The sequence below is a fragment of the Colias eurytheme genome, chromosome 22, assembly GCF_061535395.1.
Source record: "Colias eurytheme isolate Ceu_HAF_F1 chromosome 22, ilColEury1 Martin Lab GWU primary, whole genome shotgun sequence".
Lineage (NCBI taxonomy): Eukaryota > Metazoa > Arthropoda > Insecta > Lepidoptera > Pieridae > Colias > Colias eurytheme.
Window position 1 is genome coordinate 700,633 of NC_143001.1, and position 16,967 is coordinate 717,599.

A 16,967-nucleotide genomic window follows, 5' to 3' on the forward strand; every position below is an offset into this window, starting at 1 on the left:
AAATATATATTAAAATACATTTATATTTAATATACATTTGCAATGAATTAAGATTTGTGTTTCAATACTATGGCCGTACAATTATAAAAATATAAAACTATAATACTACGGGATTGTCACTGACACTGAACCTATCTAATGAAGGCAATTCAATTATTTGAGAAAGTCTTAAAAGTTTAACAATTTGATGTATTTTCGTTCTTAATAAAAGGTATACTACACATTTATATAAAATCGAATACCTTTAAAATTTCGCTCTTTGCTTTTTCATTATAATATAACAACCAACTTACAGCTTATATTTTTAACAGATATAACGCTTACACACTCATCTAATATAATATAATACATTACAATAACAATTCAATCAACGTTCAACAAAATAATTCAACATTCTCTTTCTTTTTCACAACTAAAGCAATTCCAAAACTTCCTCCTTCATCAGATAGCAAACTAAACGAACACTGTGATGCATTTGGAAGGAACTCGATAAGGCACATGAGGCAACAGAAAACTTAAAACTAACTATAATACTGGTTGAAGGCTCCTTTGTAACTATTTACAAGTATCAGTCTATTTCAAATACTATTACGTTTAATACTATCGATTAATACACAAGGATTCGACGTATTTTGGGTCCATTTCATCAATTTCTCGACCTTTGGTTTCAGGCACGAAGAGGACTACGAAAAGAAGGCATAGCACTGATATTCCTGCATATAACCAGAAAAGTCCATACAGTCCGATGTGGTCTTGAAAATCTGCAGCTGTTTTAACATTCACAAAACCGCATAGATGGCTGAAACTTGTGGCCAAAGCGCTTCCAGTGCTTCTGTATTCTAAAGGAAACAGTTCGCCAATCAGTAGTGAAGATATAGGACTGATTCCCAAAGAAAAAGCAATTGTAAACGTTAGAACGCAGAGCAAAGGTATCCAGTCGTATGAACCTGGCTCTACATGCGTCAGATCTGTTGAATTTCTAAAGACATCTTCGTAATACGCGTAAGATCCGAAACCGGCCAAAGCTATGGACATCATAACACCGCTGATCATTAATAACGGCAATCTACCAACGTTGTCAATCAGCATACCAGATAGACAAGACGCTAACAGCTGAACTACACTAGTAGCAATAGCTCCTCCATGCGGATTCATCATTCTAAACGTCTTTTTGAACATTGGAACTGCGTAGAAATTGAACACATGCGCGCCAGTGAACCTTTGGAAGAACATCAGGCCACATGTGATTAGCACGGGTCTAGTTAAACGTTTGGACAGAAGAGCTTTGAGCTTGCCTGCTTTTCCATCATTGAACTGCTTGCTTGCTAAGATGTTGGTTCTGATTGTTGCCAATTCCTGACGTATATCTGCATCTGGGCCTCGTAGCCATTGTAAGGATTCAGCGGCCTTTTCTTCTTTGCCTCTCAAGAGAAGGGACGATGGTGTTTCAGGGACAAATAGAAGGGCCACGAAGAGAAGTACGGGTGCTGCAGCTACTACTAACGCGAGCTGGTGCCAATTCAAATAAGCTCCAAGAGAGAAAGATATGAGGATGCCGATTTGGCTTAAGATTTTTAATACTGAGCTTAGACAGCCTCGGATTTCGGGTACGGCTATTTCTGTTATGTATACCTGAGGACAAAAGAAAATACAATTAGTTTTCGCATAACATAAGATTTTTGCGCATAAAGTGATTGTCAATTGTTAAGTATATGAAAAACATGTTTGTTCTTTTGTTTCTGTATATTGTTTAAAACATATTTATGTAGATATAATAAGCGTATCTAATGAAGATGATGCGTGATAAATAATAAACCGTGGCAAATGGTAAGAAATTGTTTATGACCGAAAATTGAAGTATCTGTTTGTAATGTCAAAATAACAACGAAAGTATGCACGGTTAAAAAATGATTGATATTTTGACTGTATATTTCTTCCGGTTTTTACGACCAATTAAGTTGAAATTTTTTATGAATAATGTAATTTTTTTACCGAATATTAGGTTGAGGTGGTTGCCAGTTGATGTATTTAAAATTTAACTTCACCAAAATCTTAGCTAAAGATATATTTATATTATACTAGCGGTCCGCCCCGGCTTCGCCCGTAGTACATGTTTACGTTTTCTCTACATAAGAACCATCCTCGTACTTCAAGGAATATAATAAAAAAAGAATTATCGAAATCGGTTCAACCGTTCTCCGCTTACCAACACATTTTGCGATTCATTTTTATATATATTTTAAGATATCTAACAAAATAACATTATGCAGAAGGTACGATTGTATCAGAAATAGATTCTAATAACGCATTTCAATTTAATCTAGAAGTCTACACAAAATAGAGTAAAATCTAATGTGTATTCACTGGTCTGTTTTCAAAGCAAGGTTGTTACCAATATCCTCTATATAAATATGAGATAAGAAAACAATAAAACATAACGTAATCACGCTTCCTGGAACATCCTATTGGATGTTTTACTTGGATCAGTGGTAGGGTTGTCACTGGGTTATTTATTTTATTTTTTAAACATAGAGTCCAAAAAAAGAATGCTATCTTGTTACTTAGCAGCTATCTTTTTCTGACTTTCAGAGCAAAAGGTAAGTCTAGGAACTATTGATGGGACCAGAACAAAAACAAAAGGAAACAAAATTGATGTTTCATTTTTAATCAACAACAATTTCATCGGTATAATAGTCAGTAGTTTCATCATCAAATTTGCTTACTACAAGGGTATTTCATTCGTCACCTACTAATTACTATAAAAACCAGTAGTATCACATACATCGATTAAAATAGTATAACTAAAATCATAACTCGGGAAATATGTATGTACTATGTATGTACTATGTATGTACCTACTACGTGAACTTTTTTCACACACATAATTATACGTAGTCTAAAAGTAATATTTAAATTGGCAAGTTTATACGGAAGGGTTGACAACCCTAATCATTGGTGAAGGAAATTGGATTCATATCGAAATATAATATTGATAACAGCGAAATGAAATTCTTGGAAATATAATTTGCTATATTTTACTGTATGCTTGAATAGATATCCAACCTGATTTTAATTTTCTTAGATTAGAAGTTAGATTTAGCTTCAAGCCAATTTCTTAAAAAGATATAACATAGAACTAATCGTTAAAATGATTTCAACCGAACACAAACCACATTAAAATCGTCTCAGTAATTACGACGACATACTCAAACAAACAGACAATTCTCCAGATTCTTTATAAGTAATTTCCACAACAGTAAAAGACACCGCTATAATTCTCACATTACAACTGTTAAAATAATTACAATCAGTTATGTCAATTTCCAAATAAGGATGGATCTATGATCTATCGTGGGGAAATGATCTAGAATGGGATTTTTATGGATATTATGGGATACACATATCTAATAATCAATTGAATAGGACATTTATTACGCATTTGGTTATGTTCCCACTGAAGTCACTTAGAATCTATATTAATTTTATACAGATGATTTTTTACTTGTCTGTGTAGAATCTATCCTAGATTTGATGTTTGTTTTGTTCGACTCAAGAACTACTGGACCCGTTCTAAACTTTTGTTATTAGGAAGCTACATCCTAAACGAGTATCGATTTAGAAATTGTTTCGTTTGCGGGAAGCTACTTCATTTCTTAAAGACATTTTATACAAGAGGAAATCTTCAATCCACAAAAAAATGACCATGAAGTCTAGTAAAATAAATTGGGCCCTTGCAAAAATACAAAATATATCTCTATATCGTCTTCAAAATATACGAAATATTACTATCACTGTTAACTCTCTGCTATTATAGAAATATTTCTTTAAAAATATGCTACGATAAATTCACAAACGTCATATAAACATACGCAAAAACAACGCAATATAATAGTCCACACCTGTGACCCACATTTATCTGACCTCAGTTATATAACAGTCTTTATTTGTATGTTATTTATTATATGTAGTAGGTATATTTTAATTCTCGACTAGTGCATTGGCGTCAGGTTTAATCTAAAGGTTGTGGGTTCGATAGTTATAATGGTTAATGCATGTAAGTTTAGATGTTTTTTATAACTCAGCCCCCGCGGAATCACAGATACAATAGAAAATCTATTGTGTTGTGGACCGATGAGGCTGTTCGGGACTCAATGGGTTAAATGTATTAAAAATGCACATACATGAATAAAATATAATTTACGAAGATTGTTTGTAATTGTCTAGAATCTAGATAAAAAGTTATAGTATAATGCAATAAATAACAGAAAACACCTGTCATCATGGCTAGCCCGGGTTAATTCAGTAATCGATGAACCTTGTGTCACGTATAATCCCGTAATTCTACAAGCGAAAAAGTTTCAAACACCAAAACAGGTTTGGTTTATCCATTTCGGAATAAATCCATAAAAACATACACTCTAACAAACTTCATAAAATTCATAGACAAAAGCTAAAAGCCAAAATAATAATAATTTATTTATTTATTTATTTATTTATTATAAGGTACCTTACAGCTAGTGATACAATTTATGAGATGAATAAATACTAAGCTACGCCAATTAAAAGGTACACCAATAGGTAGTAAAAATAATCTACGTATGTGAACAAATACTAGTATAAGAATTTTACAAATGATAAGAGAAAAGATTTTAATTTTTTGTAGGTATAAGTAAGTAAGCATTGATCAAGCCCAATAAGTATTTATAAAGAAAGGAAATGTTTTAAATATCTTCGAATTCAAATAAATTAAAACCAATTTAATGTAAGTAGGATGTGATTGTGTGTGTGTGTGTGTGTGTGTGTGAAAGTGCGTGTATGAGAATGTGTGAGTGTTAAAAGCTAATGTATTATATTATTATGTGAGCTGAGCTTCAGTATTAATTAATTGTAAAATTTGCTTTTTAAAACTAGTACGTGATAAATAGAAGGGATCCACAGAAGAAAATTTTTTATTATAAATGTCCGGGAGCCTGTGGAACGGTGACATTTTTAGATAATTAGTTGATGTAGCCGGCACGTGGAATAGGCGTGTGTGGCGAGTACGCTGTGTGGGTACAAGATACTTTATATTTTCCAACGCTGTGGAATAGTCAAACTTGTTGTTCACGATATCGTATAACAACATAATGTCTATTATATCTCTCCTATCCTCCAAAGTATTTAACCCATAATGTGCGCAAGCCTGTTCATAATTTAACGAATAATTTTTTGTTTTATAATTCATTTTGTTCACAAATTTTTTTTGTATCGCTTCCAATCTTTTAATGTGACATTTATATTGCGGTCGCCAGATCACACTTGCAAATTCGAGAACACTACGTACGTAGGCAAAATAAAGAACTTTCAAGCAAGTAATGTCGTTAAATGGATCAGCTTGTCGCAAGATGAAACCTAGATTTTTGTAGGCTTTATGAACAATAAAATCCACGTGCGTACGATATGCAAGTTTGACGTCCAGAATCACACCTAGGTCCCTTACTGAAGTAACAGCAGGTATAGATTCACTATTAATTTTATAATCAAAACAAATTATATTATTATTTCTATTACGGGTAAAACTTATTTTTTGGCATTTTTTTATATTAATTGATATTTTATTTAATTTATAATAGTCACTTAATCTATTAAGATCATCTTGAAGACATTGACAATCGTAAGAGGAAGTGACTTTTCTGAATATTTTTTTATCATCAGCATAAAGTAAGAAATTAGAATTTACAAAGCAGTTACCAATGTCGAATAAGTAAATGTTATACAATAAGGGACCGAGATGCGATCCCTGCGGGACGCCCGAAGTAATATCAACAAAATCTGATTTAAACCCCCCTAGAATCACCGATTGACTGCGGTTCCTGATATAAGACTCTATCCATCTGAGAAGATCACCCCTGATACCCACCGCATAAAGCTTACGGATAAGAACATTATGACTTACTCTATCAAATGCCTTCTCGAAATCTGTGTAAATTACATCGACCTGTGCTCCTTCACTCATGTTGTTATTTATGTAATGTGTTAAGTCTAATAAGTTAGTAGTAACGTTCCGTGATTTAATAAAACCGTGTTGTTTAGTTGGAATACATTTAAGTGTATGAGTGTAGATTTTTTGGTATACTAGTTTTTCCAGCATTTTAGCAAATATACTAAGTAGTGATATGCCCCTATAGTTAGTTATATCTTTCTTCGAGTCTTTTTTATGTATGGGCACAATTAAAGCCTTTTTCCATAAGTCTGGAAAAATACCTTCGGTTATGGAACGTTGGAAGAGTATGCGTAAAGGTGTTCTAAGACTAGTTCCACAGTTTTTAATGAAGACAGCCGGTATGCCATCGGCCCCGGCTCCCTTTCTATAGTCTAAATCCCGAAATAGCTTAATAATCTCCTGATCTTTAATTGTGATTGAGCAGAGGCTATCAGCAAGCTCAAAATCGTCTACAGTAGTAATTGGGTCAGTATTATCATCGGATTGAAAAACGGATAAAAAAAATTCACTAAACGCTGAACAAATGTCGTTACCATCAGTAAGGTTGCGTTCACGGAAAATCATACTGCATGGGTAACTAGAGTTATTTCGTTTGTCTTTAATATACGTCCAGAACTCTTTAGGCGTGGTTTTAATAGATTTTTGACAACGTAAAATGTATTTTAAGTACGCTTCGTCTTGAAGTTTTTTTACTCTAGTTCTAAGCAGTGAAAAAGATGCGTAATCGTTTGGATTTTTGTATTTCTTCCAACGAAAGTGAAACTTATATTTTTCTTTTATTAAATTAATTAATGCAGGCGTATACCATTTCGGATATTGACGACGAGATGAAATCCTAACAGACGGTACGTATTTCTCTATTAAAGAATTTAAAACATTATAAAATTTATCGATGGAAATATTAATAGATGCGGAATTTAAAACGTCAGTCCAATTTATTTTACTAATTTCACGATTTATTGCAGTATAATCAGCCTTATAGAATTTTTTTATTTTTGAAAACTGGAAACGTAACGGTTGTATATAAACATCTTTTATTGTAATTACAAATGGTTGATGGTATCGATCAATATTGACTAGGGAATCGGAGGAAATAATATCATTACAATCAATAGATAAATTAGAGAACACGAGATCTAAAATATTACCACAACAGTTAGGTGAAAGGTTGTATTGATTAGCCCCCATTAAGGTTGTTAAATTCATTAGGTCCAGAGAGGCATCTAAAAGATCATTGGTACAGGGATCTGTAATAATAAAAGAGTGATCCTTCAACCAAGTAATAAACGGCAAATTAAAATCGCCCACTATCAAATATTTGTTATTAGGGTAACATTCATACAAGGACAGTAACGCTGCGTTTAAAGATCTTATATTACCAGGCAAATCAGAATTAGGAGGCAAGTACACAGCAACAATGTGAAGGTCACCTTGACTTTTACCAAATTGACAATTAAAAGACTTACCAGGTATAGTTAGCCAGACACTTTCCACGTTACCGCACACAATATTTTGAGTTAAGTAACCACAAAACGCTTTTTTAACGCATATAACAACGCCTCCGCCTTTCATTTTATGTTTCCTATCAAATCTGAAAACGTCATAGCGAGAATCACAAATCTCTGAGTCAAGAATTCCATCACACAACCAACTTTCCGTTAAGATAATAATATCATAATTGCTTAATACGATATTTTTATGCAGTTCCGGTAATTTAGTTCGCAAGCCGCGAGTGTTTTGGTAATAAATGTTAATAAAATTACGTTTGGAAGTCATTGAGAACAAGTATAAAACAATTTAAATATAAGTAAAGTACAATAGCGAAGTAATCGATTAAATCGAAATAATATCAACTTACAAGTTATATAAAGTATTATCGCGGCAATACATATACCTATCTTAAGTTTTTTTAGTAATATTACACTATTCACATGAATATTATAAAGATAATAATTATAGAATAAAACTATCGGAACATGACAAAAATTGTTAAAAACATTGCGGGCAGTTCTGAAAAAAGTAATGCAGTACAGGGGAGCGGAACCTTTTTTAATGAAGTCGTAATAATAATTATTTATATATGAAGTTGACGTAAAATAATTTATTGAGAGCTCACGTATAATGTAAATTAAAAGGTATTTGTATTGTGTAGTGTATAAGTGTGTTAAAACATTGTAAGTGGTAGATACTGAAGATATAAAAGCGTATGTAATATTATGTAGGGCATGATCAAAACTTAAAATTAATAACATATCTAAAAGAAGTAAATTGCTATTGAAATAAATGGTTAAGGGCAGGTTTCTAAAAAATTCTTCAGGTCTTCATCCGAAGCTATGACCTTCGCCGGCGCTTTCTCATTAGCGCGTAAATAAATGGTGCAATTTCTGATCCAAACGAACTTAATGTTTCTTTCTTTGGCACGTTGCTTGCAGTTGTTAAGTAATAATTTATTAGCGATTGTAAGATGTTCATTAATAAATATCTTCAGGGAGTTACCCGTGAAACCAAGGTCATGTGATGTTATGCCTTTTACTTTGTTAGACTTTTTAAAGTTATTGATCAAAGTATCCTTTGTGGCTTTGTCTTTCAGTTTGACTATTATCTTACGTGGGCTGTCCTTCTTGTCTCTGAATGATTGAACCCTTGTAATGAATTCAATATCTTCCTGCTTGAGGTTACAGCTAATAGCAGAGGCTAGACGAAGGAATACTTTTTGTAAATTTTCATTTGATTCTTCAGGCACACCGATAATTTCCACATTTAAAAATCTATTCTTTTGTTCTGTGCGACCTTGTTCAAGTTCCAGGGCAGATATTTTCGCTAGAAGAGTATTTATAGTGTTACGACTCTTAGCTGCTTCAACTTCGGACCTTTGAAAACGTTCTCCAAATCCCTTCATATCAGACTTTAACTTCTTCATATCTTCGTTAAGTCTGTCAACTATGGATAACTTGCAGTCTATATCTTCCAGTCTTTTGTATAAATCTTCAATCACATTTGCATTTATTTTGCTCGTTAAGTCGTTCAAATCACTCCTTAACTTTTCAACCTTTTCCGGCAGAGTAGAGAGCGGTGATAGCATTTCCTCAATCCTATTCAAAGATGACTGATAGGAATTAGGCTCAGTACTAGGTTTAACGGCGTCACCGGATGAGACAGAGTTTCTACAGTCAGGACAGCACCAAGAATTTTGTCGTTCAGTGCCAAGTCTCCGCCAGCCAATTTCAGATAACGTCGCACAGTGGAAGTGGTAAGTGTTACGGCAGCTCGAACAAAGAGCGCCATCAGATACTTTTTCGTTGCAGCGCTTACAATTGTTCATACCGAAGGTTGGGGACACCACACAAATCTTATACGACGTACGTAGATAAGCGTTCACGTATTTCGCGCGGAGTCTCTTAGCATAAATAGCTGCGCTGTCGTAGGGTCGGACTATCGAATTAGAAATCCGAGTTCTAATCCACACGGGCGCGGTGAGCAAAAACTTTAATTTAAAAAAAATTAAACACTTCAAACAACAATCAGGAGAATGTCTAGTCACATACGACACCAGATCTAAACACCTGTACAATAACAGGAACTCTACTCAGAATCGATCTCTAACTTATGTTGCTTATGTGTCCAATACATATTTCAAACTCATTTGAACATACAACATAGTATAGTAGTTGTATACGTAGTATATTATTATTATTGTATGTATCATATTATTTTGGATAATAAAATTATTGAATTATTGAATTATTGAATTAGTCTGTGATAGTAGTAATGTTTGAGTTTGAGTTGAGTTAATGATACGGCATGCTTTGACCACCGTTTAAACTAATAATTTATAGCATCTAGGTCCAGTAATTAATTCTAGACAATTAATTAATAAGTACGTAGGAATATCGAGATAACAGCATCATAAAACTAATTTTACTCAAGATTGATGAACGCGAACTCATATAATTACAATGTTGGTGTTTCTCTGATATTTAATTTATACTTTGTTACCAATAAGAATTGTTATTACGATGATGTTTGATTTATTATGTTTTTCTGCAATTCCGTAAACAAAGGGAGAGTGGGATAATAACAGAAAGGTTTTATTCGACTGGCCGGTTGGCTTCGTTGGTAGTGGCCCTGCCTTCCAAGCCAGAGGTCATGTGTTCGATTCCCACCCGGGGCAAATATTTGTTTGATGAACAAATTCAAATTCAAATTCAAATTAATTTATTTGCCAAAAAACATGGTATACATAGATGTTAACAATTGAGTTCCAGCATGTTCAGCCGTTATTAACAGCATGCAAATTATGTCACTTAATTATAAATCAAAATTTCATTTATTATTTTCATTATCATTACATTTACATTCTACAATCATTATTATCAAAGTCAATCAATCAAAGTCAAAATTTATATTTGAAGTATTCTGCCATTGTGTAAAAGGAACGCTCTGCGAGGAATTTCACTAGTTGCCATTTTAATTTATTAAGTGGCAGTGATCTAAACTCTTTAGGAAGATGGTTAAAAATTTTGATAGCCATTGCATAGCTGTTCCTGTTAAGGAGCGCCGTTCTACACAAAGGCATGCGCAAACGCGTCGGGTCTCTTGTAATGAAAAGCGAGCTATCCTCAAAGGTTGTGAATAAGTTATGATGCTTTTTGACGAAAATTATGGTTTCTAAAATGTACATACCGGGAAGTGTAAGAATTTTCAGCCGCTGAAAAATTGGCCTACAGCTTACAAGAGGACCGACACCCGCTATAGCTCTTAAACACTTTTTCTGGGCTAAAAACACTTTATTAATATTAACGGAATTCCCCCACAAAAGTATTCCGTATCGCAATATTGATGCAACGTAACCGTGATATGCCACTATAGCAGCTTTTTCAGATACAGTCTTACGGATACGCCGTAGTGCAAACACGAATCTATTCAAGCGCGTACTAACACATTCAACCTGTGATTTCCAACTACATCTTTGGTCAAGAACTAAGCCTAAAAATTTGGTTTCAGTAACTTCTTGAATCGTTTTACCATCATAGTGTATATTAAGATGAGTCATATTGTTTTTGCTTTTATTATAAAATTGGATGTAGTTTGTTTTTGCTAGGTTTACGTTTAAACCATTATCCTCTAACCATTGGATTACCTTAATTATAGTATGATTGATTGAAAATTCAAAGTCAACTCCATTCTTTTCCGAAATAATAACCGAAACGTCATCAGCATATAAAACAGACTCATTCACAATTACATTAGGTAGGTCATTGATATATAATAGGAACAAAAGAGGTCCCAATATGCTCCCTTGCGGTACTCCATTCCCATTATATTTATAATCTGACTTATAAATCTCTGTGTTGTGACCGGAAGTATGAGAAATTTCAACTCTTTGTTTACGATTTCGTAAGTAACTTTCTAACCAATCCAAGGCAAGACCTCGTATACCGTACTGGTTGCATTTGTAGAGAAGTACGTCATGATTTACAAAATCGAAAGCCCGGGTCATGTCAAAAAATACAGCAGTTACCCGATTATGTTTATCCACCTGTTCCACAATGGATTTCACCAAAGAAAATGCAGCTAGTGTGGTAGATTTATTTTTTTGAAAGCCACATTGCTCAGTTTTAATGATGTTGAATTTTTTTAGAAATTCGCTTAATCTGTGATGCATAATTTTTTCATAAACTTTAGCCATGACAGGGATTAATGTTATAGGTCTATAATTTGCTACGTCTTCCTTTTTACCTTTTTTAAACAGTGGTTTAACTATTGATATCTTCAGGCTGCTAGGGAATATTCCTTGGGTGAAAGAGAGATTTATTAAGTATGATAGAACATTAGCCACCTGCTCTTTACAAAATTTTAGAACTTCAGTCGTTATTGAGTCATATCCAACAGCTTTGGTGTTATTTAGTGATGTGATTGCTTTAGATACTTCCATAGGTGTGCAGGGCATAAGAAAAATAGAAGAGTTCACTGTGTTTATATTGCTAAAGTTATTACATTTTTTATAGGTTTTGCTTACATTGGTGTTAATAAAATGGTTGTTGAAAATGTTAACTATAACATTTGGATCTGTAATTGTAACATTGTTTTGAATTATACTCCCTATTCTATCACATGATTTTTCCCTGTCCACTTTATCTTTTATAATATTCCACGTAGCTTTCGATTTATTCTTTGACCTTTTTAAGTATGCCATATTTGTTATTACTTTTGAAGCTTGAATACATTTTTTTAATAATTTACTGTATTTTTTGTAACTTGTTTTGTTCTCACAATGTTTATTTCTATAATAATTATTCAAAAGAGAGCGTTTGTGCCTACATGCTGTTCTAAGCCCTTTTGTAATCCAATTTGGCGAAGTTGTTATGTTACTTACTTTAACTCTGATTTCTGGAAAACATAGTTCATAGAATAATCTAAAAGTTGATAAAAACTTGTCAAAGGCCTCATCGCTATTGCTTTCTTCAAACACATCGCTCCAAGATAGTTGTGCTAAGCTATCTCGAAACTTACGCATATTGTCATGACAGAAACTTCTTTTATATATAAACCAGTGAACTGTTTTCGGGATCGTCTGGATGACAGGAAACAAGAGTGTTTGGCACGTATCATGGTCAGACAAGTGGAGTTTGTGAGTATCTCCTGATGCATTCTTAATATTACTAACTATATGGTCAATACATGCAAGTTGTCGTGTAGGTTTATCAATATGAATTTGTAAATTGTTGTTAATTAATATGTCTTTATATTTCATTGTCACATTATTATCTTTTAAAATATCAATATTCATGTCACCACATATAATTATTTGTTTTTCTTTTTTACTCTCAAGTTTATGCATTAGCGTCTCAAAGATATTTAAAAATTCCGATACATTTGCATTAGGAATTCTGTAAATACAAATTATTATGCATTGAAGTTTTGGTATGTTAATACCACAGCATTCAAATGTTTTTTCTAAAGATATTTCATTGCAAATGGTCAGAGGTACAAAATCAATACTGTTGTCTACAAAAATACAAACGCCGCCCCTTTTCTCCGATTTCCTGCAAAAATGGGAAGCTAATTTAAAATGTTTTAGACTCATATGATGCTCATCACCGCTTTTCACAAAAGTTTCTGAAAAGCATAATATTTGCAGAGGTTTTTTATTATTGATACTCTTTAGTTCAGAAAGGCATAATTCTATGGCGTCCAATTTATTAAGAAGACCAGCTATGTTTTGATGCAACAGGCAAGAATAATGTGTTAGGTTTGTATGTTTTGTGTTGGTTTTTGGGGAAAAAAAATACCGGTTTTAGATAGTGGCTTATCATGGTTAGATTTACTTATGATGGGGAAGTAAAACGGTATAGTACCTTTTTTGGGTATCACATTTATAGGAGCAGTACTCATTATACGTTTCATTGGTATTTGATTAAATGTTAAAAATTTTTCTGTATAATAGTCATAATCAAAAATGAAATTTAACTTTTTACAAATATTTACTAAATATTGTTGTCTAGAATAAAACGGAAGATCTGAATTTAAAAAAATGCAATTTTTAACATGCTTACAATGTAATTTTAACAGATTATTTAACATTATTTCATTCAAAAAATGGTTACTGCATACATTCAAAAGAATAATTTTACTATTTTTTACATTTTTAAATATTGTCGATAGTTCCATAATCACCTCATAGGGATTTTTGTCATTTTCACCTACACACACTATTAAATAGTTCTCAGGTAAATCACGGAAACTATGTAAACTATTTACTATATCACAAGTTTTGGCAAAGGGTTTGATGAAGGAGTTAATGTAGTATTTGCCATAATTTGTTTTTATTCTAGAACGTATAAGCTCGGAGACAAGACCCTTGCATTGTTGACTTCCAATAATATATATTTCGGGGAGAAGTTGATTGTAATTTATATATTCTTTATTTTTGTTATGGTCACTGCAGTAATGCGATTCATTTTTTAATACAACGCCATCTTGTGTTTGCTCGCACTGTCTATTATTGTTTATAGATTTTGAAGCGCCATCCGTCGACATATTATGGTTAGGCTGTGTTTTTGTTGCGCTGTCAGTTGTCGCAATTTCATCGGCAGAAAGATCACTGCAACTCACGTTTAATTTTTGGGTTTTTAGAAGGCTATATCTGGATTTGCACGGCTTCTTTTTTATTGATGAGATATGATTGACCGAATCGTTGAGTGTGGGGGGTGTACAAATTTTCTTTAAATGAGCTATAGTATTTTGTTGTTTAACTATCTTTTTTTCCATTGAGCATTTCTCCAATAACAGATTATCAATTTCATCGTGTGCAGATTGTAGTTGCGTTTTTAGTTCACTTATTTGTTCTAGTAGTTCAGTGTGTTCGTATATATTTACAGTGGAGATGTCAGGTAAACTTTTAGATAAATAATCCGTATTTGTGGACATTAATGAAGAATCCAATGACTCGTTAAAGTTTGATTGACCCTTTCTTCTAAAAGTTACGAAGGTATGATTGTCGTTCATTTTTGTTATTTAAATCCTTTTTTTTTTTTTTTAATTAATATATATATATATATTTTTTTTTATTTTTATAGCAGGAATGTTTCAAATCCCTTTTTTTAATATGAAGAAAAAATTAAAAATAAAAAAAAAATTCTTTTATAATATCTCCCGCCCCAGTCTGGTTTTGAACTCTGCTTGCTAGTTGTCGATTGTTTTGAAGTCTAGTAGTATCAGGCAGCAGCTATGCGTACAATTACATATGCTTACGAAATTTTTGTATAGTTCTTAATTGTGGTATTCGTTTTTGTAAAATACGTTACTATGACTCATTTTTGTGAACAAAGGAAATTAAAAAATAACATCTTGTCACTTTTTATGGATACTAAACACTAATAAAAATGATCCCAGGGATTGTCTTAACTGTATGAATCACACTTTCACACAAAGTTAACGATTTAACACATATTTTTGTCCGATTTTTTTCTTCACTTTCTTTCACTATAATAACTTTTAATATTGTAGAATTTACAGTCAATTTTAGTTAAGTATATAACACTTGTCCCGATAGTTCAAAAATCACAGAGTAAGATACACTATTTTTTGTTTATAAACAGTAAGTTTTAATATTTTTAATCGTTTATTTGTACGGAGCTGATCTTTACTTGGTGACAGCGTCACGCGAACCCATATTGTTCTCATCATCATCATCTGTTGAACATAGATGTTTGCTCTGAGTCTGGGTGTTAATTATCCACTTATATAAGTATTTATTTAAAAAATAATTTGGAAAATCCAAAAGTGCACGCCTCATAATTTTTTTTTAATAATTATTTATTAATTATTATTTTTGTTTATTTAATAACAATTAAACCACATCGAATCAGACCCTGAAAAATGAAAGGGTTCTATTCCTGAGCATACTCAAGCGTAAGAGAAAAAAAAAAGACTCGATTAGTAAAGTATTTCGGTCGCTATCGTGTTAACAAGAAAATCCTCCGCACATACAGACACACGGACGTCCAAGACAGAACTTTTTTAAACTGTTTTTTAACTAGTTTAAATAACAAAAATGACATCAAAAATATCATGAATGTTAAAAATAGTGTTTTTTCTTAATATGTGTGTGTATGTATTATCTTACAAGTGCAATGTATGATACATAAAGACATTTTAAGTTTGAAACATCAGAAGTTTGGCGCGAAGTGACAGTAGTACCCACCTCAACGCTTCGCTTATGAGGCGTGCAATATATATGTATGTTTATCTGGTTTCCATAACACAAGCGAAAGCTTAGTATGGGATCAGATTGTGCCGTGTGTGAAAATTGTCCTGAAATATTTATTTATTTATTTTTTAGGTTTATGCTCAATTGTAATACGAGAAGTTAAAAAATTAACAGAACTAAGTTGCAGTTAAAACTTAAAAGTCATTAGGGAGAGATAAGTATTGATATAAGTGTAGTATGTTTATGAATAACTTTTTAACAGTTTTGTATTTCGAGACAGATGTATGCTATGGTTTGTAGAATTACTGGCACGATCTCAGCCAATAATCTTATAAGAAATCGAAATTTTAGTCGAATTTTTAAACGCTATTTATTAAATGTTACAATTTAACTCGACAGTTAGAAACAATCTTTGTAACTATAATAAATAAATAACTTCGAGTTTCAACTACTATTGAAAAATGTGTTAAAATATCTTCAAATTACCCTATGTCATTTTTTAAATTTATGAAAAATCCCCCTAAAAATTTATGACCATAATTATTATTTTATTTACCTGCGTAATCATAGTAATACAGCACACAATCATGCCACCACAGAACGATGTGACAGACACCATGTCCACACTAGTTGACAGCGCAGTGGCGAGCCACGCCACGGTATGGGGTAGAGCTATCGCGAGGAGCACCCGGCGTCTGCCGAGCCTCATCGCCATGCCGCCGAAGATGCAGCCTATTAGCGCTCCTGCGAAAGAGAATTTAGTTTAGAGAGATTTTTACTACTAAAAATAAGGCCTAATAAAGCAGCATATTAGCACTCCCGCGAAAGAAGGTCGATGTGGGTGAAATTAAATTTATCTATAAGGCCTAATAAAGCAGCATATTAGCGCTTCTGCGAAAGAGTATAGCAACTTTCATATTCAATTGTGACTGGTGCGGTTCAGAAGCGGATTCCCGCGGCGGGAAAACCGCTCGTATAGTATGACCCTAAAGAGATGGATTTACTACTTATAGATTGGGTCTAATTGTGGGTCTAATAAACTATTTATTCTGCATATAGTAAAAACTTTATTTCGAATAGGTATAGCTACGTATAGCTGGGGTATTACTTCTTATTGTTTATGATCTTCCCGATTATTTGAATCAAAGAGTTAAATAAAATAAAAGAGGTAATTATTTCCTTTGAATGAAAAAGACGTCATAAAATGGCGCTGAATCGATCCTATTTTTATCTGTTACTCCAATGATTTCATAGTTATTGTACTAATACAAA

General features: G+C 32.7%; 1 protein-coding gene across 2 annotated transcripts in view; it reads right to left on the reverse strand.

Moving 5' to 3' along the window:
* Window positions 1-278: 278 nt before the first annotated feature.
* Window positions 279-16,967, reverse strand: part of LOC149898507 (facilitated trehalose transporter Tret1-like) — a 70,328-nt gene continuing 53,639 nt past the window's right edge. For both annotated transcript variants that reach the window (XM_090115082.1, XM_090115083.1), the window contains exons 4-5: window positions 16,252-16,439; window positions 279-1,632 (exon numbers count right to left, since the gene is read on the reverse strand). In XM_090115082.1, the coding sequence (XP_089971208.1) occupies window positions 601-1,632; window positions 16,252-16,439 (1,220 nt within the window). In that variant the 3' untranslated portion in view covers window positions 279-600. The remainder of the gene's footprint in view (window positions 1,633-16,251; window positions 16,440-16,967) is intronic.